This window comes from Salvelinus alpinus, chromosome 3 (genome assembly GCF_045679555.1).
Source record: "Salvelinus alpinus chromosome 3, SLU_Salpinus.1, whole genome shotgun sequence".
Classification (NCBI taxonomy): domain Eukaryota; kingdom Metazoa; phylum Chordata; class Actinopteri; order Salmoniformes; family Salmonidae; genus Salvelinus; species Salvelinus alpinus.
The window spans coordinates 51,097,688-51,123,241 of record NC_092088.1 but is presented as its reverse complement, the minus strand read 5'-3'; the positions used below and the strand labels follow the sequence as shown (position 1 = coordinate 51,123,241).

General features: G+C 43.9%; 1 protein-coding gene across 6 annotated transcripts in view; it reads right to left on the bottom strand.

Moving 5' to 3' along the window:
- Positions 1-25,554, bottom strand: part of LOC139570903 (transcription factor COE3-like) — a 74,817-nt gene that overhangs the window by 16,653 nt on the left and 32,610 nt on the right. For 2 of the 6 annotated variants that reach the window (XM_071393214.1, XM_071393217.1), the window contains exons 7-10: positions 17,163-17,244; positions 12,994-13,135; positions 8,337-8,470; positions 7,982-8,108 (exon numbers count right to left, since the gene is read on the bottom strand). In XM_071393214.1, the coding sequence (XP_071249315.1) occupies positions 7,982-8,108; positions 8,337-8,470; positions 12,994-13,135; positions 17,163-17,244 (485 nt within the window). The remainder of the gene's footprint in view (positions 1-7,981; positions 8,109-8,336; positions 8,471-12,993; positions 13,136-17,162; positions 17,245-25,554) is intronic. The other 4 variants (XM_071393216.1, XM_071393220.1, XM_071393215.1 and 1 more) reach the window with 2 other exon arrangements.

The window sequence follows — 25,554 nt, the reverse complement described above, 5'->3', positions numbered from 1 at the left end:
TGAGCATTTTTTCTTTCCCCCAACACAAATTATACTGAGGTGGAGAGGGAGTTGGAAGGGGAGCAGATAAACAGAACGGGGTGAAGTTCATTCAAGTGTCAGTGATTTTGAACTTGTGAGAGTGTCCAACTCAAGCCTCATGGGCACCTGAGATCATCTTAAAAAATGCAGCACCGATATGGGTCACACATAGTATCGTTATCACCACAGGAAATGACATCCTCTCACTGACGTCAATAGCGTCAAACAGGGAGGGAAAAAAGCCAGTGTCACTCAGGGGTTATTGAAAGTAAATGGATGAATGGAAACAGGTGATGAAAGCTGCAGGGACAACATGAGCGCACTCTGGGAGACATATAGAGGTCATGATGTTCAGCAATATCGATGTCCGCTGTGGAGACAGACCTAAAAGAAGCATGCAGGCAGAACCCACCTTCAGACCAAACCAACCAATCGTAACTCACGGCAAACCCACGCAAACCAAAGCAGTGCATTTACCACTGACCATGTTCTCTCCATCCAATCCAAGCTATCGCTGAGTGATTCCATCTCCAGTCTCAGGTTGATCAGAAAATTCACACTTCAAAAGATCTGTAGTTAAGATTAATCAATAGAGAGAAATCAATGTTCATTGAAATTTCATGAACTTTGATCCGATACAGACAACGGGAAAAAAAACAAGTTACAATTCCACCAGATATTGCTTCTGCAACAGATCAAATGTAATTAACACAGGTTAAATGGGAGTGATGTACTGTATCAGTTCACAATTATCATACTTTTGAAATTCCCTTTATCTCTGTATTGGAAATGGGTGAGAACACCTCTTCTCTTCCCTTCAATGACATCTAAAGTGAGTGTCCCACTCCTCTAAGGACGTAGAGGGGGACTTTCACACATTACCGTCCAACTGAAATCAAATGGCCTCACCTCACAGCTGATTGCAGGCGCAAATTCATATTGTAAAATGAAGATCAATACACGGACGGGGCCCAATCGATGACAGCTAAATTACGGCCGCATTTTCCCCCTCATTCAAGATGAGTTGTGTTTTCCTCTCAAAGTCAATACCATGCAGCCTCTCTCATTCATTTCTCAATAAACTTGCCGATGAATTTCAATCACAGGCGGTGGAGGTAGGGCTGGGGGGAGAAAGGGGATGGGGAATAGGGGGATGGGAGTTCTTTTAAAGGCCGTTGGGTGTGGAACATAGTGGAAATGGGGCACGGAGGGGAGGGAGGAGAGATCCTCGTCTATCAAGAGCCTCCTTCCTTCCCATCTATCTTTTTTGCTGCACAGACTAATACTGTGCCTTAGTGGGGACTACCCATATGGCGTACCATTACCAAACACACGTAATAATACAGTTGAACATCAAGTGGTGCCAATTAAATACAATTAAATCCAAATAAATGTATAGTCCTTTCATTCTTATAGAGAAACACCCCTGTGCTGATGCTATGCAATGGCTTAAAAGCTGTCACTTATTTCAATCAATTTTCCATAGCTGGATTTCCCAGGTCTCTTAATTATTCCACTATGTGAAATATATAATGTCATTGTGCACTCCTCAAAGTCTACCTGACAAACTGCTTGACAGTGGGGAGTGGTAGAGTGTGTGTCACGTCAACCCTCTAATTGGACGAAAGGACCTTCCTCCTCAATCCTTGACGCTATCTGCACACGCTCACAAAGGCTTTCTGCCTGAGCCTGTCTAAGTAGGTGACAAGTGTCTCAGTCACTCCGGAGGAGCTAGAGCTGAATACCAGGCATGTAATGAGAAAGACAGACTGGGAGACAGGTACTGGGACATGAGCTATAGGTCGCTATTCATACAACATTTATATTACAGTGCACTACGCCCTTACAACTAAAAGAGATCCCATTGAAAGACCCTCTTAAACAGATCTGTTTACATACCTCTGTGAATGTCTTGATTACAGCGTATCTTATAGTGTGTCTAGGCCACACCCCATCCCTGACTAGCTGCTACCAAACCCTGCCCTGCAGGGAAGGAAATCGTGAGGAAGCTCTGTATCTGATCTGCGCCAAATCCGGAACTTCAAAGAGCGTCTCGGCTGAAGGGCGGAGGGGAGCTGTAGGGTTAGGCCCGATACACAGACTGAACAGCACAAGGCCTGGACTGATGTGCTTTGATAAAGGAGTCCATTTGTACTGAACTGCATTTTTTTTTTGTCACGAGCCAACTATTTCTGCTTGCAGTGGGGCAAAGGGTTTCATTTGAGATTTGAAGATCTCTTTGTATCTCTGCCCAGCTGAGTGAGGATAAAGTGGTCAGTCAAGGTACACATCAATATGCACAGCAGTACATTTACAATGCATAGGATCTTGATGATCATCACAGTAAATATTAACCCTCAAAATAAATGTTCATAATCGTGAGTTTTGCAAGTGGTATAGGATAGCATTACTACTTGCAGAATATATACAGTATTAACACCTTCCGTTTCCATCCCCTACCAGACTGACATTTCTTGGTCTCTAACAGTATTGAGTGAATCCCCCATGACCCCTTTGTCCTTATGTTGATGAATGACTACCTTATACCCATGTTGTCCGATTCTGGTGCAGTGGAGTCAATACTGTCACCTTGACAAGAAAACTTTGTGATTCATCAGCCTCCAAGGATGTCTAGCCTCAACCCAAATCTGGCAAGAGACGCTCACTGTATGGGGCATCAGCAGCAGCATCATCCAAAATCCTTCACCCAGACCCAGTGTGTTAAATAGCAGCCCTCTGTGAGGTCGGAAAAATGGTTCTCGTTACAGTCAGCCTTATAGGGAGGAAAAAAATAAAACACTTGACTTGTACTAATAGCCCAGAAACCAAGCTGGTCACCAAAGGTCTGAAGATGAAGCACCCTGTCACTTCCCAGCTTGGGAAATTAGCAAATAATGTTCCATTCCCACTGACAAATGTATGACAGCTACTCTTTGCCAGTCATTCTCTCCTAACATTATGATGCATGTCCCGGATCCCCACTAGAGGATACAGGCGAAGTGTAGTGACCCTCAATTTACTCATGACAAATGGGGTCCCAGTAAATGTGTGATTTCTGGGGCGAGGTAGGGGTTCATTTGAACACAATCCCGGGTATAGGGATGTCACTGATTAGGATAAATAGTAGCTGAGTGTGTTAGCAGCAGTGCTAGCACTTCATATCACTAAGGGTCTCCATATGGGTCCTGGGAGGGTAGCTGTCATAGAAATCAAGTCAAGATAGAAACTGATGCAATTAGAGTTTCAAAGTTACTGATACTTTTTACTGATAGTTTACTCTTTTGCACGGGTGTCATCTACTGTAACGTTAAAGTAAAAAAGCAATCACATAGATTTACTAAATTGAAGTCACCAAGAGGACCCTTTATAAAAGCCCTTTAGGAAAACACACAGATCCTTTATGCAGTGCTTAATAAAGTGTGAAGTATTGACCTAAGGACAGCTGGACCTGTCTCCCTTTGATTTTCTACAACCTTGCTGACAGTTTGATCCTCTGGCCACCCTGACCAATGGATAACCAATACATGGATCAGTTACAGCACAAACCACATCCATGAGACAATAATACACCATGTCCTTACCCTAAGGTAGAGCAATGCTGTAGACTTTGATACATTAAAGGTCCATTGCAATCAAACATTTGATTTCTCTGTGTTTTATATGCATTTCCACACTATGAGGTTGGAATAATACTGTGAAATTGTGAAAATTATGATAATGCCCTTTTAGTGTAAGAGCAGTTTGAAAAGACCACCTGACATTTCAGCCTGTTTTGGTGGGATGGAGTTTTGGCCTGCCTGGTGAGGTGATTAGTTAATAGACCAATAAGAAAGAGAGTTCCAAACCTCTCTGCCAATAAAAGCACATTTTCAGTTTTCCCCTCCCCACTCAGACCACTCCCAGACAGTCCAAGCAAATATCTTGCTTGAGAAATTACTCTTCGCTAAGAAGCTATTGTTGTTTATTTTTGACCATTTTAATTTAAAACAATCACAGTAAGGTACTTAATTGTTATCCAGAAATATACGATATTGAGATAAAAACGGCTGCATGTGGATTATGAAGAAATTGTTGTGTTACTGATAATAAAATGATGGCCACCGTGATAAATACATTGCTAGCTACATAGCTTAATAAAGCATCCTCTGAAGTTGTGTAGCATTATGTGTCTCCGTAGCTGGTGTTTCCGTGATTGAACATACTCGATGCATGCAGGATTATTGACGTACACTACGTGGTACTCACATCCTCTGAGTGAATTATTAGTTTTGGAGGTGGTCCAGAATACTAACCCAACAAGCCCCACCCTCTGCCATTAGAATTGACTGCAGTCTACTCTATGTTGACTCTAGGTAATTTGTGATAATTTCTTAAATTGAGCGAGTTAAATCTTCATAATTAGGGCCGGTCGGGCGAGAAGAGTACATGGAAAGGTCTAAAAGCTCTTCTCTCAACGGCACGCCGCAAAGTCACTCTTGAATCGCAGCTTTGATAAATGAACCTTTGATATGCACATGTTGCCCGACCACCGAAATGACACGAGCACATTCTGCACCCTTTACATGAAGCAATTATGTTACTACATGTCCTCTTTTTGTTGCCCGTCCATGTTGTACTTAACTGTCCGAAAGGTAATGTTCTTCTATCAACTAGCAATTACTGTACATATGGAGTCCCTGTTACTTCTGCTGTTAAGTGCCCGGAGCTCGCTAACAGTTTCATTCCCTCACATGTCAACCCTGGTACCATCAGGGTGATCCACTCTGGGAATAGCAGTAGTCTGAGGAGCTAGACTTGTCTTATTGGTGGCTCTCTCTTTTAATTCACCAAACTAATCAATTGTACTGCCATTGCCTCCCAGGGTAATTGTATCTTTCTACTAACTGGAACAGAGCAGGAACCAGGGAAGGAAGAAGGAAGAAAATCAGCATAGATCTAGAAGGGGACATGTTCCTCCAGTAAAACCTGATGGTAATCATCCCAATCCGCTTAGCCCGTGTGACTAATGGGGTCTGTTCTTAAGGGACCTGGCACTTTCACCAGGGTGCTATAGAAGCCATTAAAGTCTTAACTTATACACCTTCCCAGGCTTCACACACACAAACACACACATGTGCACACATACACTCACACACTCAGCACACTGCACTCTTGTTTCATTATCCCGGTGCCTTGTTGGCCTCTGCTCTGCTGGTAGGGAGGTTAAACACAGGAGTGCCAGACTACATGGATGGAGGGGAAGGGAACGGATGGCTGCCAGGGGGAGGGGGGAGGGGGGGGGGGGTTGATGAGAAACAGCTGCCCCGGAATGGAAGGGGTCTAGGGGGGGTCCAACCCCCCTTCACCCCCACCCCTCAACTTTTTTTGTGGTTCCGCTGTGTGCCCAAGGCCAGGTCTGTGTTGGGGGGCTGATGTAGGGCAACAGGGGAGTGAGAGTGGTTTGACGCGTCCTTCTCATTCTAACCATCAGATTTAGAACTGAATGAGGCTTCCAGGTCAGACAGGCCTTGACCCCCATGACCTCCGCCTTCTCACCAATGATGACAGATAATACCACCACTTCCCTCTGTTAGCCAAGATAATCCACCTTTACTTATGGTGTGACACTCTCACACAAGACACTTACACACACTCCCAAATACCCTGAACTCTGCATGCTTAAATTTCTCTCTAGTTCAGTCAAGTTCAGTCTAGTTCAGCTTTCATTCAAATGACAATTTAAACGATATATACAAAAGTATGTGGACACCCCTTCAAATTAGTGGATCTGGCTATTTCAGCCACACCCACTGCTGACAGGTATATAACATACACATCCATGCAATCTCCATAGACAAACAATGACAGTAGAATGGCCTTACTGAAGAGCTCAGTCACTTTCAACGTGGCACTGTCATACCGTCATAGGATGCCACCTTTACAACAAGTCAGTTGGTCAAATTTCTGCCCCACTAGAGCTGCCCCGGTCAACTGTAAGTGCTGTTATTGTGAAGTGGAAACATCTAGGAGCAACAACTGCTCAGCCGTGAAGTGGTAGGCCACACAAGCTCACAGAACTGGACCGCGAGTGCTGAAACACGTAGCGCATAAAAAATTGTCTGTTGGTTGCGGCACACACTACCGAGTTCCAAACTGCTTCTGGAAGCAGAACTGTTCGTCAGGAGCTTCATGGAAGAAAGACATTTCCAGCCGCACACTGGAATGTTTCCACTTCACAATAACAGCACTTACAGTTGACCGGGGCAGCTCTAGTAGAGCAGAAATTTGACCAACTGACATCACCATGCACAATGCCAATCGTTGGCTGGAGTGTTGTAAAGCTCGCCGGCATTGGACTCCGGAGTAGTGGAAACGCGTTCTCTAGAGTGAGGAATCACGCTTCACCATCTGGCAGTCCAACGGTCAAATCTGGGTTTGGCAGATGTCAGGAGAACGCTACCTGCCCAAATGCATAGTGCCAACTGTAAAGTTTGGTAGAGGAGGAATAATGGTCTGGGGCTGTTTTTCATGGTTCGGGCTAGGCCCCTTAGTTCCAGTGAAGGGAAATCTTAATGCTACAGCATGACATGCTAAACAATTCTGTGCTTCCAACTTTGTGGAAACAGTTTGGGAAGGCCCTTTCCTGTTCCAGCATGACAACGCCACCGTGCACAAAGCGAGGCCCATACATACATGATTTGTCGAGATCGTTGTGGAAGAACTTGACTGGCCGGCACAGAGCCCTGATCTCAACCCCATCAAACACATTTGGGATGAATTGGAATGTCGACTGCGAGCCAGGCCTAATCGCACAATATCAGTGCCCGACCTAATTCTCCGACTAATGCTCTTGTGTCTGAATAGAAGTAATGCCTGCAGCAATGTGGAAAGCCTTCCCAAAAGAGTGGAGGCTGTTATAGCAGCAAAGGGGGGGACCAACTCTATATTGATGCCCATGATTTTGGAATGAGATGTTCGACAAGCAGGTGTCCACATACTTTTTGTCATGTACTGTATATAAGAAATCTGCAAATTAGCAGATGCATATCTGACAAGTGAGTAAAAAATACAATTGTCAGAGTGAATTACCCTGACAAATTGAATTTAACAAAGCTAGGCAGCATAACTTTCTAATTGCAGTTCAGGGTGAGATCAAGTTGCACTTCTAGAAATCCTTCCACCAGGGCCCTCCTGAGTGGCGCAGCGGTTTAAGGCATTGCATTGCAGTGCAAGAGGCGTCACTACAGATCTGGGTTCGATGCCGGGCTGTGTCGCAGCCGGCCGCAACCGGGAGACCTATGAGGCAGTGCACAATTGTCCCAGCGCTCTAGCGACTCCTTGTGGCGGCCAGGCGCATGCACGCTGACTGACTTCAGTCGCCAGCTGTACAGTGTTTCCTCCGACACATTGGTGAGGCTGGCTTCCGGGTTAAGCGAGCAGTGTGTCAAGAAGCAGTGTGGCTTGGTGGGGTCGCGTTTCGGGGGACGCGTGGCTCTTGACCTTCGCCTCTCCCGAGTCAGCACGGACGTTGCAGCGATGGGACAAGACTGTAACTACCAATTGGATATCACGAAAAAAGGGTAAAAATAAATAAATAATACAAATCCTTCCACCAAACACCTTAAGTTATGCAGTTCTCACTTCTCACACATTGAAGATTCCAGACCCAGAGAGCAGGGCCCTGGTTAATCCATCATTACTACCTTGACACTGGGGCCCTGTTCCAGTACTGAGAAAATTCATCTTTATTTCCAACCTAGCCACAGATTAAAATGACTGAATAGGTAAAAGCTATGTATGTCAGGGAAACCTTGTTTTTCATCCAAATGTATTAGATCAGCGAATACTTCAAGGAAGCAAGGAAGTAAGTATACATTTTCAAAGTATTTGAACAGACTTTGAGTTCCATCCAGAGAGGATGGCTAGTCAGGGCACTAAACCCAGGGAGGAGAGACTAAAACGGGCATTAAGCCTGACTCACCGGTGTAGACAAATCTCCCAGGAGCCCCTTTGCAGAACTGCTTGGACTTATAGGACAGCGTGACCTCCACTACACCAGGGATGTGCCTGGGAGGGGTCTGGACACGGATGGCGTGGGGGGTAATGAGCTGGAAGACAGGGCACAGGAACCATTGAGTCGGACCATGGCTACTAAGGTCTCATAGCAACCTAATGGACATCATTACTATATAGTTGTTATGGTACAGGCTTGAAACAGTTTTAAAAAATGATATGTTTTGTAAAAACAGTAAAACACTTCAAACCTAGGCTGAAATTCAATCAAATCAATGGCATGACAAAACATTTTTGCATCGTCGTCAGACAACATATTGTACCTCACTCCAGACAAGCATTGTCCCGAACACGACCTGCAGGCCATCAAAGAAGTTGTCCCCAATGATGATGACAGTGGCCCCTCCTGTAGTCCATCCCTCACTGGGGCTGATGGCCTTGATGCACGGGGTGGCTGCTTAACACACAGAGAAAAGAGCCTATTCAGTACCTACACTTCTATATAGCCTGATGTCTTTAACCCAATAGAAAGACATATCATGGAAATAAGCCTGGAGAGAGAAAAAATGATGGATTTGTCCTTTTAGGCACGAGAATAAAATCATTCCTCAGCAGCTTGGAGTGATGTAGTTAAGCAGAACCTTCAAATGGTCTGCTTCACAAAGGCTAAGCGCTGGACTTGTGAGTGGAAATGATTTGATGTAGCACATTATGTGTCAGGGCAAATGTAACTATCAAAATGGATTAGGTGTAGCCCTGCATGTACAGTAGAATTTCAAAGTTGAACACATCTCACTTGAGTCAAGAATAAGGCTGTTGAATGAAAATGACAAGCTAAAGCTGTGTTGTTGGTTTCATGTCATTCCGTTGTCTTTGTTCCCTGTGTTCTGGCATGTTGTTGAGACTGCAGCTTCACGTTTTACAACATTAATAAATTCATGAATTATTCAGGCTCAATTTTTGCCTTTTGTGATCGATTCAATCCATTTCACATTGTTTCTTACAATGCTTTTCATCAGCTATGACTTTTGCTCCATGGCTGTGCCGTTCGTCAGAACGCTGGGTGTTATTCTAATCTCATTTGAGCGAGCTCATGCCAAACTCTCTCTGTCATTTGATACATTGCCTTAATATGATGTTCACCCTGACACCACGTTTACAACAGGCATAGCATGACAGCTAACCATAAAACAGCAATATTAAATGTAGCCTTTTTACATCAATATTTTGTGAATACAATGCGAACTGCGCACACTTGTTCTTTTAACATGTTGTACTATTTCAGTTGTAGGTATTTCATATGAGCACAATGCTGTGCTACTATTATCACTCCAGTTCAGTATATACAATAAAGCACCATATCAGTATATTCTAATGAACATTACATACAAGACATCTCCCTTTGTTTGCTTTGCTTTTGGGGCTGTTCACGTTGTGTTTGCTTTCTTCCCATAAAGCGCACATGCACGCACATGTGCACACATACCACACTACGGGAAATCACACGCACGCACACACTATGGGAAATCTGACTTTAACAGCCGCTGTTGACTTCATGCTAATCGTCCTTACAGAATTTCGTCTCTGAGGTCTGGACGAGTGACATTTGCTTTCCTTAATTGCTAAGCAGAGCATCTGAAAGAAGACCATCTCTCTGTGGGATCGCTGCGTCCCCTCAAAGGAGCTGACCTTCATCAGTGCTGCCGATTACGGCAAATAAGTCCCCCTTCAAAATTACTGTAAACAAATTGACTTTGGGGCCAGGAGAGAGAGAGAGCGAGAGGGAGAGAGAGGAGAGAGAGCGAGAGAGAGAGAGAGAGAGAGAGAGAGAGAGGAGAGAGAGAGAGAGAGAGAGAGAGAGAGAGAGAGAGAGAGCGAGGAGGAGAGAGAGAGAGGAGAGAGAGAGAGAGAGAGAGAGAGAGAGAGAGAGAGAGAGAGAGAGAGAGAGAGAGAGAGAGAGAGAGAGAGGGGGTGATGGTGGTTATTGGGGGGCAGCTGCAGCCAGAAACCTACACACATACACACATCGCCTCAGAAATCCCAACGTCCCCCTCCGGTACACAGAAAGGACCCATAGAGAGGGAGCGACCGGGGCCCTAAGCCGTCCACCCTTCTGCCTGAAAATTTGCATATGTCTCAATGCACAGACAGAGAGGGGAGCATGTGCTGAATGGGAACCGTGGCCAAGTGGATTACACAGGCAGCGCAGGCGATCTGAGGATAGACACGCACAATGCCCCGCAGCAGATGATAAACATTGCAGGGAGGGAATGAGGATGGCTGAAACAGGGCCTGACTGTGCATCACAAAACTCATACTTTTAAATTGTTTAAACCAATATTAGTTTATTTGTGAGCATTTATTTCTAAACTTCCCTAAGCGCAAATCCAACATCAATTTTGGTTCCTTTACTTGCTAATGCGGCAGGTTACCACTGGAGTAGAGAAAACTGATCCTAGATCTGAGCTTCGGGCCAACTTCTGTCTGAAGCGCTTGTAGACCTACTGAGCCACTCAAACAGGTCTGATGTGTCCGTGGCTGTGGCGTCCTTTGTTCTGCCTGCTGAAATGTGTTGTAATTGTGCTGTGGGATGTCCAGATGGTCGGCTGATAGTGCAGCTGATGGGATTATACCTTTTACCTCTCCCTGGGCCATCTGTTACCCCTTTCTCTCTCCCTTTCCCTCTCTCTCCCTCTCTCGCCCCCTCTTTCTCTCTCTCTCTCAGTCTCTCTCCCTCTCTCTTTCTCTCTCTCTCTTTTCGCTCTCTCTCTATCTCTGTCTGTCTCTCCCTCTCTCTCTATCTCTCTCTATCTCTGTCTTTCTCTCCCTCTCTGTCTCTCAGATGGAGCAGATTGGATTCACTTGTCTTTATTGCATAAACACTAACGGTATTACAGCAACTTGGCATGCAAATGACTGGGGCGCTGCAGGCTCATTGCTGAGTCTTCCATACTCTCCAAGTCTCTACAGTGGAGGTCAAACGGAGCTAAGGAATGCGTGGCGTGAGTGTTTATGAGGGCGCGAGTGTGTAAGTGTGTGTGTATTAGTGAAGGATTTTCTGTATATTCATGTCTAAATGCTTTTGTGACAGCTCAAACCTGCATGGTTTAGTTGTGTGTCATTGACATAAATTCCTGTTCACCAATAGGGGGCAGCACTTCTTGAGCAGCCTGACACTGTAACCCCAGCACTGAGACAATGAACTGAGAGTGTGCCTTGCTTTCGCAGACACACAGACAGACAGTCAGTCAGCCACATACCTGAGGCTTCTCACCCAGCAAACTCCCAGTGAAGAATGTGTTGCTAATTTAAAGCACACTCTGTCTGCCTGCCTGGTGTCAGACCTCTATGAACGACATGGATGGGATTACATTTTATGACCGAGTATCCTGTTCTCAGGTGTCATGTCTATGAGTGTCTGGAGTGGGAGACGCAAACAAGCAAAGTTTTGGCTAAAGAGCTATGGTACATTGGTAATATACACAAAGTGTTAGTTGTCTACACTCGGCTACATTGGGTTGGGATGGAAAATAAATTGAGATATACTGAAAAGAAAAATGTTATATATTATAGTTAAATGAAATGTTCTCAAACTCAATAATTGAAAATTGTCAGGTGATTTAGGCACTCAAAAGAAGGACCGTTGTGTACACTTTATGAATAACTGTGTACGCTCACACAGACACCACGCTAAATTGTGTTATTGAAGGGAGCTTGTTTTACAAGGCAAGCGTACTGCTCTTGTGCTTAGAAGAATGAGGAGGGGAAGAAAGGGGTGGGCAGTGGAAATTTGCTTGGAACACACACACACACACACACACACACACACACACACACACACACACACACACACACACACACACACACACACACACACACACACACACACACACACACACACACACACACACACACACACACACACTGTCCTGTGGGATGGGGGGAACATGGAGGAGAGGGCTCAACCTCTTTAATTGCTCTCCTCATTAAGACTAAGGTTGCTAGGCGATCCACACCTACCCTGTCATAAACGTGAGACACAGACACAAACAGAACGTCACTGAGTATAATGACTTCGATGCTCGGGGCAGGACTTTAATTATTTGATTTTGTTCTCCAGTAGTGGAGTCATTAATAAAGACAAAAACAAATAGCTTTTAAACAAATTAGCTTTTCCCCCCACTAGATATATTAATTGTCTTGTCTGGATTTTTTTTAACCCTTGTTGTATTAAACATAACATTTGCTTTTGGTGATATGACCATTAATGGTTATTAAACTGGAGAGAAGGCCGTTTCAGGCAGTGGTGTGTGTGTATATAAACTGTTTGCCTAGCCATAATTGCCCCTTGAAATCTGAAGATAAGCAATTTGCACAATTGGCCTGCTCTGTTTTTTCCATAATCTTTCAGCTGTTTATGCTCCCAGCTGCGAGAGGAGGCTAGAAGGGGTCAGAAGTTTGTGTTTAGTGCAGTTTACGTTTTGGATTTCCCATGGTTTGGGGGTCCTGCTTCTCTCTCTGTTGGCCATGCAGGCAATCAGTCTATCATATGGAATCAGTTGGAAGAAAAACAGTAAGTTCTGTTTTTCTCCTAGACCCTCCTCCCGCCCTTCATCCCCTCATTTCTCCTCTCAACTGAAACTGCAGCACCCAGCAACAGGAAATTGACCTAACTCTGAATTCTTTGCCAATTTCATCATGTTTCTAATAGGTTAAAAATGTTTGTGTTCAGTTAACAATTGGTCAAGATTGGAAATAGTATATCATTTCATCATCATTAAAATGTCCATAATTACTAGCATTATTCAAATGTTTAGTGCGCTATGCATGATATTGTATGCTATTTCCAATCCACTACAAATATTTACATGATACATTATATATATATTAATATTTAGATTTACAACACAGAATGAGACAAAAAAATGTATGAACGAAAGGAAGATGGAAAGCAAATAATATGATGTAAAAGGTGCCTACCATTCTCCAGATAAGGAGGCGTACCTTCTGAAGGGTCGAGTCTGCGAGCCCTTCGCCCATGCTTGGAGTTGTTGTGGACAAACATGTTGTCTGAGACAGCCAAGACGTGGCCGTCCACGTTGACTGTCGTCGAGACGACAACCTGCAACAAGAGTGAAGGTAGACCGTGTCATTTAGCAATCTGTAGGAAGGGGACACAGTCACATACAAAACATCAGCTTAATCACGCTTCATTGTTTTCAGATTTCAAGAGCAACATTTAGCTCTCTCTATAATCACTTGTTTTGACCCACTCTGACAAATGTTGTATTGATGTAATTGATTCACAAAAGACATTGATCGACTCATCTACAGTGCCTTCAGAAAGTATTCATACCCCTTGACTTATTCCATATTTTATTGTGTTACAGCCTGAATTCAAAATGTATTAAATTGAGGGGGGTTTCTCACCCATCTACACACAAAACCCCTCTATGACAAAGTGAAAACAGGTTTTTAGAAACGTTATCGAATGTATTGAAAATGAAACACAGAAATATCTCATTTACATAAGTATTCACACCCCTGAGTCAATACTGATATAATCACCTTTGGTAGTGATTACAGCTGTGAGTCTTTCTGGGTAAGTCTCTAAGAGCTTTGCACACCTGGATTGTACAATATTTGGCCATTGTTCTTTTAAAAAGTATTCAATTTCTGTCAAGTAGGTTGTTTTTGCTAGACAGCTATTTTCAAGTCTTGACATTTATTTGTATTTTTTTTTAACTCCTTAGTCCTTGCCCATGACAAGCATAACTAAAACATGCAGCCACCACCATGCTTGAAAAAATGAAGAGCGGTACTCAGTATTGTGTTGGATTTGCCCTAAACATAACACTTCTTATTCAGGACATAAAGTTAATTTCTTCGCCAATTTTTTTACAGTTTTATTCTGTTCAGTTTTCCGCATTTTCACTGTCAATTAGGTTAGTATTGTGGAGTAACTACAATGTTGTTGATCCATCCTCAGTTTTCTCCTATCACAGCCGTTATACTCTGTATCTGTTTTAAAGTCACCATTGGCCTCATGGTGAAATCCCCAGTTTCCTTCCTCTCCAGCAACTGAGTCAGGAAGGACACCTGTATCATTGTAATGACTGGGCGTATTGATACACCATCCAAAGTGTATTTAGTAACTTCACAACGCTCAAAGGGATATTCAGTGTCTGCTTTTTTTTAACCTTCTTTGCTAAGCATTGGAAAACCTCCCTGGTCTTTGTGGTTGAATCTGTGTTTGAAATTCACCGCTCGACCGAGGGACCTTACAGCTAATTGCATATGTGGGGTACAAAGATGAGGTAGTCATTAAAAAATCATGTAAAAACACTATTATTGCACACATAGTGAGTCCATTATTATGTGTCTTGTTATGCACATTCTTACTCCTGAATTTATTTAGGCTTGCCATAAGAAAGGGGTTGAATACTTACTTGGCTCAATTAATTTGTAAACATTTCTTAAAACATCATTCTACTTTGACATTGTGGGGTATTGTGTGTAGGCCAGTGACACAAATGCCGGCTGTAACACAACATAATGTGAAAAAAGTCAAGGGGTGTAAATACTTTCTGAAGCCACTGTAGTTCCGTACAGTGGACAAACTGGATAAACTCATCAACAACTAAAACAACCCTCTTCTTGGTTCAACAAACATTTCACCTGGATCAAATTCCAAGTCACACTCAGGCTGAGATTCAATCTGATTGCAGTTTATAGGCAAAGCAGCTCTTACAGGCAATGTTCCCATGTTCGTGGAGATCCCATTCACGGCAAATGCTACATACTGTATGTCGTCTCAATCGAAAACTGCCTTTAAAAGCCGCAGTGCCTTTAACCCGCGATCGGAATGAATCCAGGCCTCAATATATCATAGTGCTTGTTTTTATTGTTGTTTTTTCTCTCAACCACATCTCCAAACAGTGGACTAGGCCATTTGTATTTTTTTTAAACTCCTTAGTCCTTGCCCATGACAAGCATAACTAAAACATGCAGCCACCACCATGCTTGAAAAAATGAAGAGCGGTACTCAGTATTGTGTTGGATTTGCCCTAAACATAACACTTCTTATTCAGGACATAAAGTTAATTTCTTTGCCAATTTTTTTACAGTTTTATTCTGTTCAGTTTTCCGCATTTTCACTGTCAATTAGGTTAGTATTGTGGAGTAACTACAATGTTGTTGAACCATCCTCAGTTTTCTCCTATCACAGCCGTTAAACTCTGTATCTGTTTTCAAGTCACCATTGGCCTCATGGTGAAATCCCCAGTTTCCTTCCTCTCCAGCAACTGAGTCAGGAAGGACACCTGTATCATTGTAATGACTGGGCGTATTGATACAGAAAACTGCCTTTAAAAGCCGCAGTGCCTTTAACCCGCGATCGGAATGAATCCAGGCCTCAATATATCATAGTGCTTCTTTTTATTGTTGTTTTTTCTCTCAACCACATCTCCAAACAGTGGACTAGGCCAAGAATGGAGAAAGTGTTTCCGAGCCGGAAAGAGAGAGCCCCTCTCAGGTTCTGTTTGCCGGTGAGTGACCTCGGTGTAGCCGTGGAATTTGGGGGGTGCTTTTTTGGTTAGTTGGGGGTGTGGGGTTGGGATGGAGGTAGGGGGGCTGAGTGGGGAGGTGAAAGAGCTCCATTCTTGCCCGCAGGTTCAGAGCTGGGCCAAGCTGGTGGATGATGGATGTGGTCCTCTCTGGCCTCCAGCTGGTTTGGGGGGGGTAATAAGCGGAGTGGAAGGCATGCAGAATATACAACATTGGCCGGAGTAACACCTACAGTGAAGCATCTGGTAAAACTATCTGGGAAAAACGGAATTCTGGCCATTGGAATGGAGACCGGAGAAGATAGCCAACAATATTGTAAGCCTTGGCGTACAATACCTCCCACCCTCAAATACTCCAACAAAAATGTCAAATCATATTCATGGAATATAAGTCCTGCCAGTTGATTCCCTATAAATATGGTAAATCTATATTTTATTAAAGATAAACAGATACAAATGGGGTAGAAGTTTTATGCAACACTAACTCATACACCTCCTGTTACATATGCCTGAGGGAGATATTTGTTTTTAAATAACTCAGTAGCTGTCATGGCTGGGGCAGTATGTTCCAGTCTCTTGTGAATCTACTGTAGAAGTAATGCGATGGTAGAGTGAACACCTGAGCTGTCTGTGAAGGGATTGACTCTGTTAAGTCCAGTTACCCCCTCAGGGAAAAGGAGACGAGGCAGGTCTAGTGGTGACATCAGAAAGAGTCTGTCTGTTTCATGTCTGAGGGTTTGCTGGGTGAGGCTAGGTTGGTGTGTTTGTCGTAGCCCATGACTGGCAGTGAATGATGGCCCCCGTAGTTTGTGGCAAAGCAGATAGGATACCACCACTCTATTCAGGCCTGACCTCCTACTTGGGGTATATGGGTCTGGGGTAGGCAGATAAGGAGATCACTAACATCAATGGCACCCCTCCACATTTAATAGATAATGTATTTTAGCTTCTGCAGCCTCTTAGACATGGGAGAATTCCGGACCTCCAGATAGATGTCTCTTTGGTAATACTATAATGTCATTGCTACAGTGTTATGGAAAACACCTCTCAGATGGCTGCACAGTGAAGAAGTGTGTGTGTGTGTGTGTGTGTGTGTGTGTGTGTGTGTGTGTGTGTGTGTGTGTGTGTGTGTGTGTGTGTGTGTGTGTGTGTGTGTGTGTGTGTGTGTGTGTGTGTGTGTGTGTGTGTGTGTGTGTGTGTGTGTGTGTGTGTGTGTGTGTGTGTGTGTGTGTCCTACCGGGAAACCCTGAGTTAACACATGTGGTGGGATCATCCTCCCTTCTGTGCTGTGGTTCAGAAAGCTGTCAGGACCACAATTGATATCACCTCTTAAATCCCATATCCTTATTTGTGTAAGATGGTGTTCTCCAATAAATATTCCTACATGTGTTCAGCAGCACACTGACACCCAGTGTGTGTGTGTGTGTGTGTGTGTGTGTGTGTGTGTGTGTGTGTGTGTGTGTGTGTGTGTGTGTGTGTGTGTGTGTGTGTGTGTGTGTGTGTGTGTGTGTGTGTGTGTGTGTGTGTACCTGAGTGAGTTTAAACCAGTGTGTGTGTGTGTGGTTTTGTGTAACTTTCAGTTACCTGGAACCTGCGCATGTCTCTGGGATTCCCTGCATTCTTCAGACAGTTCTGATTGCACTTCAGGAAGAACTTCAGGAAGAATCTGAAAGAGAGCACAAAACACCAGTTGAAGCATAGAGCCATTCAAGAATTCATATGGAATGGAATTCCATAAAATCAAAACAGGTCCATGCCACTCAACATGTCAACAACAAATCTATTTCACCAACATCAAAAGGATAGATGCTACTCAACTGTTAAAATAATGCAGATATCTACTGTTGCTTTATAATACCCCTTAGCAGCAACCCTTTGTCATATCATCCTCTCACCTGAGTTCACAGCCTGTTCCCAGACCCATCTGCTACTAGCATGCAGGAAGTCACTTGATATTCCACCCATCTATTTAATCCCAGAACACCCCCTGTGCAATTAAAGTTGTGCTGTTCAATAGGAAGGCAAATGAGGCCCACCTGTGACCAGGTCTTGTTTGAAGAGCATCAGGGATAAAGGACCTAACAAGGTGAGAGCACGCCACAAAACGTATAGTCCTGTCAGACAATTAGGCGGCCACTCCTGGGACCTTCGCTTCACGCCACACACACACACACAAACGCACGCACACACACACACACTGGTGGATGGGTGAGGCAATTATGCCACAAATTACAACCTGGCTAATCGTCTCTAAACAAATGTCATGTGAGAGACAGATCTGTGGTTGGTTAGTCTGTGAGCTTCTCTCTCGCTCTGTCTCTCTCTCTCTCTCCCTCTTGCTGCACTTCGCTTCAGCTGACAAGTGTTTGCCTGTGAGCGTCAAATGAACGTCAGATCACTGTGATTTTATTGAAAATGCCTTCTATCGTGAGCTCTCCTTTTAAATATAACCTTTCCGTGATCCAGTAGATAACATTACAAAGGAGACAGGTGGAGGAGACTTAACTGTCCCTGTCTTGGCTTGCTGTCTCCCACCACAAATGTCTTCCCTATTAGCACTACAAGTGATGACAACAATATGTCCTAAACCTGACAGTGGGATCAATGATTATATCAGCAGAACATACTGCAACACACTTTAATTGACTTTCTTGTCATTTACAGTAAAAACATGCTACAGACTCATTAGGACTCATGTTTTTTGGTTCCCTTCAAGTTTGATGTAAACACTCACCATAATTTATTGGTTTAATGCACAATTTCATGGTTTCCATTGAAAAGCTAAATTGGCACTGTTACAACTTATTGCATTACCATGGATTGAATTTATGTTGCTTTGCTCAACATAGAGCTTGTTGCCTAAGAAGGCCCTTTCTCAACACCTAGCCTCCTACTTCTTACTCCACGGTGGGATCTGGGCCAATGCAATACATCTGTGCCTTGAAATGACCGCTCGTATCCTGGCCACATTAACACATGCAGTGGTCATTTAGAAGTGTTCTCCAATAAGACTCCAATACCGTTAGCACCATTGCCAGACCAAAGGAGGATGAGAGGTGAGAAAATATTTTCACTCCTCATCCATGGGGCTTTGGCTCTGCAATCAATAAAAAGTTTTAAGCCACGCCAAAATGCTGATTGCCTGTTGGTGTACGGCAAGGCCATAAAAAACCTGACTTGTCATTAGTGCATTTCGCCTGATTGTGTTCAGTGTGTTTTTGGTTGCAGCTGTTGGCCGATCATCAGAATGTCCATTATGTACTCTAATTCCCTGACCTTGTTTTTATTTCCCCAAAGAGTCGTAAGGCAGAGCAGTAGACATCTGCGGAAAGCAGACCTGAAATACGACTTTTATTTGTCTGTCGCCTCTCATACAGATTGGATTAGACTAGTGTGTGTGTGGGTAAGAGCCTGTGTGTGTGTCCAAGATTGATGTGCTCTGTATGTTTTCACCCTGCGCAACAAAATAAATATATGCAAAAGAAAATAAAAAAAAGAATCATTTTGTTGCCAAAACGTAAATGTTATTGAAGCGACGTGTTATTTTTAACATGGAGCTTTTCTGTTCCTTTTTCTGTTGTGCTGTAATACGATTACAACGTGTAAAACTGCAGTAGAACAAAAAGTGAGCAATAAACAGAAAAGGACAACTTGGGAATAGAAAGCAGCCATTCTATTGTGAACTCATTTATGTTTACTGTTATGAAGACGATTAACCACATTTCCAGCTAACAGATAAGCTTCATTTCAACACTAGTCCATGTTAGTGGCAACAGTAAAGCATCATTACATTAGAGTTGGTTAACATTCTACATGAGCGTACTGTAAATTGGTCCTTGGTGAAAAGGCAAGCAATTAAGACAAGCCTCTCTCTTTTACTTATCTACAGAATATCTACAGAACTTTGTGCTGGTGTTTTGCTTAGAGACAAAAACGAGATTGTTTGATAGTTTTTTAATGGGATATCTAGGCGACGACGCCATTAGATGTTGGCAACGGAGGGCAAAGGGGGGATCGAGAGAAAGAATGAACTGCAATTAGGTTTGATTAAAGCTATCCTTCTCAATAATCAGCGCTAGTGACAGGACAGGAGGACCCTCGTGGCCGTGGAGATGGAGGAAGGTGTAGAGAGATATTAAGGCCAATGAAGGGGATATTAACATAGCTAATTAATGCAACTCCTCCAAAGCCAGTAGACGAGCGAGGCTCTCAGCGGACCGCCGTGGAGGAAATAATCGGCCCAGACAGCTATCAGTTGGAGCAGGGCTGCAATTCACCAGAGAGAGAGAGGGAGAGAGAGTGGGGGTGGTAGAGAGAGAGTAGCAGAGAGAGAAGGGTGAGAGTAGAAGAGAGAGAGGGAGGGGAGGATGAAACTATGGGGTGTGAAGAAAGACAAAAGAGAGGGAGACAGGCAAAAGCCTAAAGAGAGAGAGGGAGACAGGCGAAAGCCTAAAGAGAGAGAGGGAGACAGGCGAAAGCCTAAAGAGAGAGACTTACAGTACTGGAGAGCTATGCTCCTTTTGACACAACCCTCTCCCTGTCTGAAGTCTGCCAGTATAACTACGACCTGACATCAGCTTTTATCTTCCAACAGCCCGAGTTACAGGCCCACAAATCAACGCTAAAACAATCCCCTTCTAACAGAGACTAGGGCAATTAATAGGATTCTCCTGTAGCCTGTACCTCCATGCTCGCCACACTGCTGAGGCTAGCTACTAATCATGCCATAATGATTTCTCTCCCTCTGGTCAAAGGGGAAATAGATTCTCTCTTTAGTAATGCTGCGGGCTCGGCGGTTTCCACTCCGTGTGCTTCACACGCCTGGTAATTGAGGAGAAAAAGGCAGACGTTTGGCACTTTGACTGATTTGAGGGCTGCTAGACCCTCTTATCTCTACTCTGATCATTTTAGGCTGACACTCAAAGGGAGACCCGTCAGCCTAATTCTAGCTCGCCCCTCTCCCATCATCAAATAGAAGAGAAACGGAGAAAACAAACAGACGAAGTGAGGAGACGCTTCCTGATTTTAGGAGCTAAGCTAATTGGGAGGGGGAGATGCCATCCACTCCTTGACATCTCTGCCTTTGATTCAGGGAAAAATGGGAAGTAATGACTCCATTGTATTATTACTGTACTACCAATACTAACAGGGTATCATACTACATTTCTTTCACTGTGTTTTGTACACCACCCATTTCAGAAGCTCACGACTGAAACATCCATGAGTGTCAGGTATTGACAGTCCTTAGCTCCTGATTGGTGCCCAAGCAATAATGACTGCCATGAAGAGTCCATAGCCGGCGGCTAGGTCATCATTGCAGGGCGGTGAGTATCGACCACCACCCAGCCATAGCCCATCAGACCCCAGTATGGGCCTCACCATGGGCCTCAGTGAGGCTGGAGGAGACCTGGAACCAGCGTCTCATAACACACCACTACGATCTGCTGACAGCAGACCTCCTCACTGAGATAGTAGTACACAGGTCAATAACATATGGATTTCCAAAATGCCAGGGTCTTAATGTCAAACCTTCTGCATCCCCACCAGCTCCAGTACGTAAGGTACTCTACTGTACTTCATCTACTGTACATCACTCAGGTCCCTATTCTGACAGGCCAGGCTCCATTACACTGGTTTGTTCTTATAACATCCCATTATAAACAAGGAGCAGGCTTTTTGGTCTATGTAGGTTGTTCTGTACTAACACATCTTAATTTACCCGCTGATTAAAGAAATTAACCTCTAAAATTCCAGAGGGATTTTTAGCAAGGGGGTCATTGCTGTCATACTCTGGTTGCTTGCTGTCTTCTCTCATCAACTACAGCTGTTTTTCTTCCCCTTCCTCGTAGTAACCACAGCGCATTAACAATATTTGCTCTAGCCCTGTACAAGCGCCCAGGGACCAGCCCCGCAGATCCTATCACTTCTTTATCAGGGAACAAGTGCCTTACTATCCAATGTTATTGGGTTGGGGGAAATGAACCATTTCCACTCTAAGAGCTGTTGACCTCCTCTGAGAATGCTATTGCTAAAACATTTCACTATCGTTGTTTTTGTGTTCAACATCTAGTATTCCCCATAACTTGGGAGTTGGGCTGTTGAGACATACAAACAATAAAAACCTCCCCATTCAGCCCTCTATAGTCTATACCCTTTCCTCCACCATCCCACTGTTCTCTAATGGCCAGAGTGGCATTGACAACATTTCACTTGAGGATTCCTCTTAATTTAGTTCATGGCTGCAGGACTCATTACAGCAGAGAATTCTCTCTCTCTCTCGCTCTCCCACGTCAAACACACTCCTACCCATCTTCAACTGATTCACTTTAGTCTCCAGTCCAGGTCTGTAGCAGGCTAGATATAGATTCAGTGGCCCTGCTAACTATCCATCACTGGGCAACAGTGGACTAGGGCTGTGCTTGAGGTCTAACCCAGCACAAACTACATGTTTAGCCCCAAGCTCTCTACCGTTACCACACTACAAGCTACTGAAGCTGTATAGTGGGCCTGCTGCTCTTTGTTTTACAGTGAATCTGGGTTCTCTGTACCATGGCTTTGAAGAAAATAAGGCACAAAACATAAATTATTCTGCTGCTTTTTGTCTAGTGTGGCCTTACCGTGAAAATGAATCTACAGCTAGTTTTAGTGAAACAACCAATACTATTTCTACTCTTCCTGAAATGTTGATATATTCCAGTTTGATTGATCTAATCTTTACACACCTTCTCGACAATACAGGTGATGATGGTGCTGACATTCTAAAATAATCCCGCACAACAATCCATCATCAGTACAGTTCATATTTCAGTGTAAACGGCTAGCCAGCTGGTCTAGCAGCGTGAAAAAGGGTATTTCTAGGTTCTTTCTGCAAGGGGGAATATGGTGCACTACTGGTTAGCATTCAGTGGTTGCGGCCTGAAGAAATATCAGTCAGCACCTCCCTGCACTAGTGAGATGTTAGATTCTGGAATGAATAGCAGTCTTTAAGTTGTTGGACGTACTGTAAGGGTGCCTGGAAGGCCCCAGAACTGGCCTACGATGAGACCCATGCACAGCCGGCTCCCCATGCCCTCTCCTCCACAGGCACCTTGGAGTGATCAGGCTGCAGACAGACGCAGTTGAACCCAGCAGCTGTACAGTGCGCCCAGCGTAGGGGCTTTGACCGTTCACTGACAGCAGAGCTGCATCGCTTCCAGGAGGCTAGTGGTGGTGGTCGTAGTTGGGGGTTGTGTGTGTGTGTGTGTGTGTGTGTGTGTGTGTGTGTGTGTGTGTGTGTGTGTGTGTGTGTGTGTGTGTGTGTGTGTGTGTGTGTGTGTGTGTGTGTGTGTGTGTGTGTGTGTGTGTGTGTGTGTGCGTGCGTGCGTGCGTGTAAACTTCTACATGTTCTTATTACTAATGTATAATACATGTATCTAAAGTGGCTGCCAGGACTGGTCAGTCATCATAAAGCAAAAGGCAGCCACTCTACTACTGCTGCCACATTAAGTCTGTCTCAAAACAAAGCCACAGTGGGCTGTCATTTAGGCAAGGCACAGAGAGAGAGAGAGAGAGAGAGAGAGAGAGAGAGAGAGAGAGAGAGAGAGAGAGAGAGAGAGAGAGAGAGAGAGAGAGAGAGAGAGAGAGAGAGAGAGAGATGGAGGAAGAGAGGGAGAAAAGGAGCAGGTTGGTGTGCTTAAAGCTAACAGGTAACCTTTATGTGCTCCTAGGACAAAGGCAGGGGGGAAAGAAAATGTCAAATTAACAGGGGCCAGTCTGAGAGACGTGGCTGCCATATTTGTGTGAAAGCCCAGTGCTGTTGGCAGCAGAGATGGCTGCTTTCTGATTCATCTGGGGCCGTATGGCAAAGCTTTGTCAGTCTGTGCGAGGTATAAATAATTCAGGGTGAGAGATGGCAATTACAGGGCCCTGCACAACCAAAATGAATATTTTATAAGGACTAAAACTGCCTTGGAATGAATCACACACAGACACACACACACACACACACACACACACACACACACACACACACACACACACACACACACACAAAGGTAGTACATAAGAACCCTTCACACAGCTGTTATACTGTTGACAATATGAGTATAAACCCAGAAAATAATAAAGGGGAAATGTTTACTCCTGCTTACATGTGTGATTTATAATATTCTTTGGTTAAGGGTGGTTCAGGTCATGCTTGAAATATGTTAGTTTTTTACCATTCGGTACAATATAAGCTTCCCTAGTACAACATTAAAGTAGTGTAGGCATTTTCTATAGTCCTCCTTTCACATCTCCTAGTGTACATGTCAGATAATAAAATATGATATTGAGGAGTCAACTATGGGCAATATTGACTCTTGAATAAGAAATAAAATAATTTGTGACTATACTGATACACATAGTCATTGGCTCCTGAGACCCAAAATCTGTATTGTGGTCTTTGTGTCCAAGAGAAAGAAGCTAAATGCTAATGGAACAAGATTAAACCCCAAAAGCCGCCAAAAGCATTTACCTCTAAAGGGTTTGCCTGTCGGGTTTCCTGCAAAACTCTGTCTTTATAATTCTGAGACAAATAATAACATTGTTCAGGGGTCCTGAGGAGTGCAGTGAGCTGCTTGAATGGCCATTGTATGGCGCAAGCTAATGATACCTTAGCCTTTGTGAGAAAGAGGCCAGCTAGCTCTGTGACATCAGCGCCACACAAGTGCTTCTCTGTCAGGATGTTTAGGAGAGGATTTTGTCCATGGTGGGAAAATGGTATAGAGCATAAACAGACATTTATTCAGTTATTTTCTTTTTTACATCCATTTGTCCTCAGTGCATGGTGAGAGGGTTAATCATAAAATGTGGATTCCCTTCATGAATGTTTCTTCATTATTAATTTAGCTCTCATTTGGAGTATGATTTCTTAGGGGAGTTTATGTCATTGTAAGATGCTGATTCCTTCAGTCCAAAGGGGGGATGAGACGTCTCTGAGGGAGGAGAGATGCCTCCCAGAGCAGGGGGCTAGCTGAGCCCAGCATGAAAACACACATCGTATGTGTTGAGAAAGTGACAGCGAAGCAAATGCTAAGAGAAAGCTGCCTCCTACTGAACCGCACACTGTCACTGATTGCTAGCTGTTGTGAAGGCAGCTGACAAACTCCTAGAGTGCCACGTCTAACCCGTTTGTGTGAGTTTCAAAGAGTGTGATTTGCAAATAACAAGAAACTGGGCAAAGAGTGGGCATGTAAGTGTGCAGAAGCCACCCTCCCACCTACTCCAAAGAGGGAAACCCTGACTTGTCAGCTCAGTTCTTTGTCAGGAATACTGACAGATAAATAGACAGTGTTTTGCCTCTCGCTTCTCCTGGCTTGTGTACACAAGAGCATGTGTCTGCTTTTCTGCTTGCACATACAGGTTGACTTGCTTGAGGGGAGGAATCTGTTGACAGACACCCTGCTGCTTCTAGGGGCAATGACTAAAAACATCTCAGGCCACTTCAGACATCCTTAGACAACAAACAATGAGGGTTGATGTGGAACTCAAACACAGATCTGGTGCTTCCGTCTAGAAGCACCACTACAGGCCTTATTCTTCACACAAATTACTACTAATGAGCTTCCTGAAACCTATCTGACTAATTACATCGAAGTGATTTGTTTCATTAGTTTGTAATAATTGGTGATATAAAGATCATTGTAAACAGATTAAGCCATATAAAAATATAAATGTGTCACACTTTATTAGAGATGTGGAGAGCGTTGGAGTTAATCTTGTCACACTGAGTGCCAAGGCAAAGGTTTACTAAACAACCAAACATGTATCCAACAGCTGTTAAGGAACATTTAGACAGCGAGTCATGCGTGACTAGAAACTACGTCAAATCAAAATGCCGATTTGAGAAATAACAGGCGCCTTTAGAAAATATCAAAAATTACACTTATCTGCCACGTTGCACTTCTAGCTATACCAATACATTCCAGAAGCGCCTAAAGACCTGAAATGTACCAGC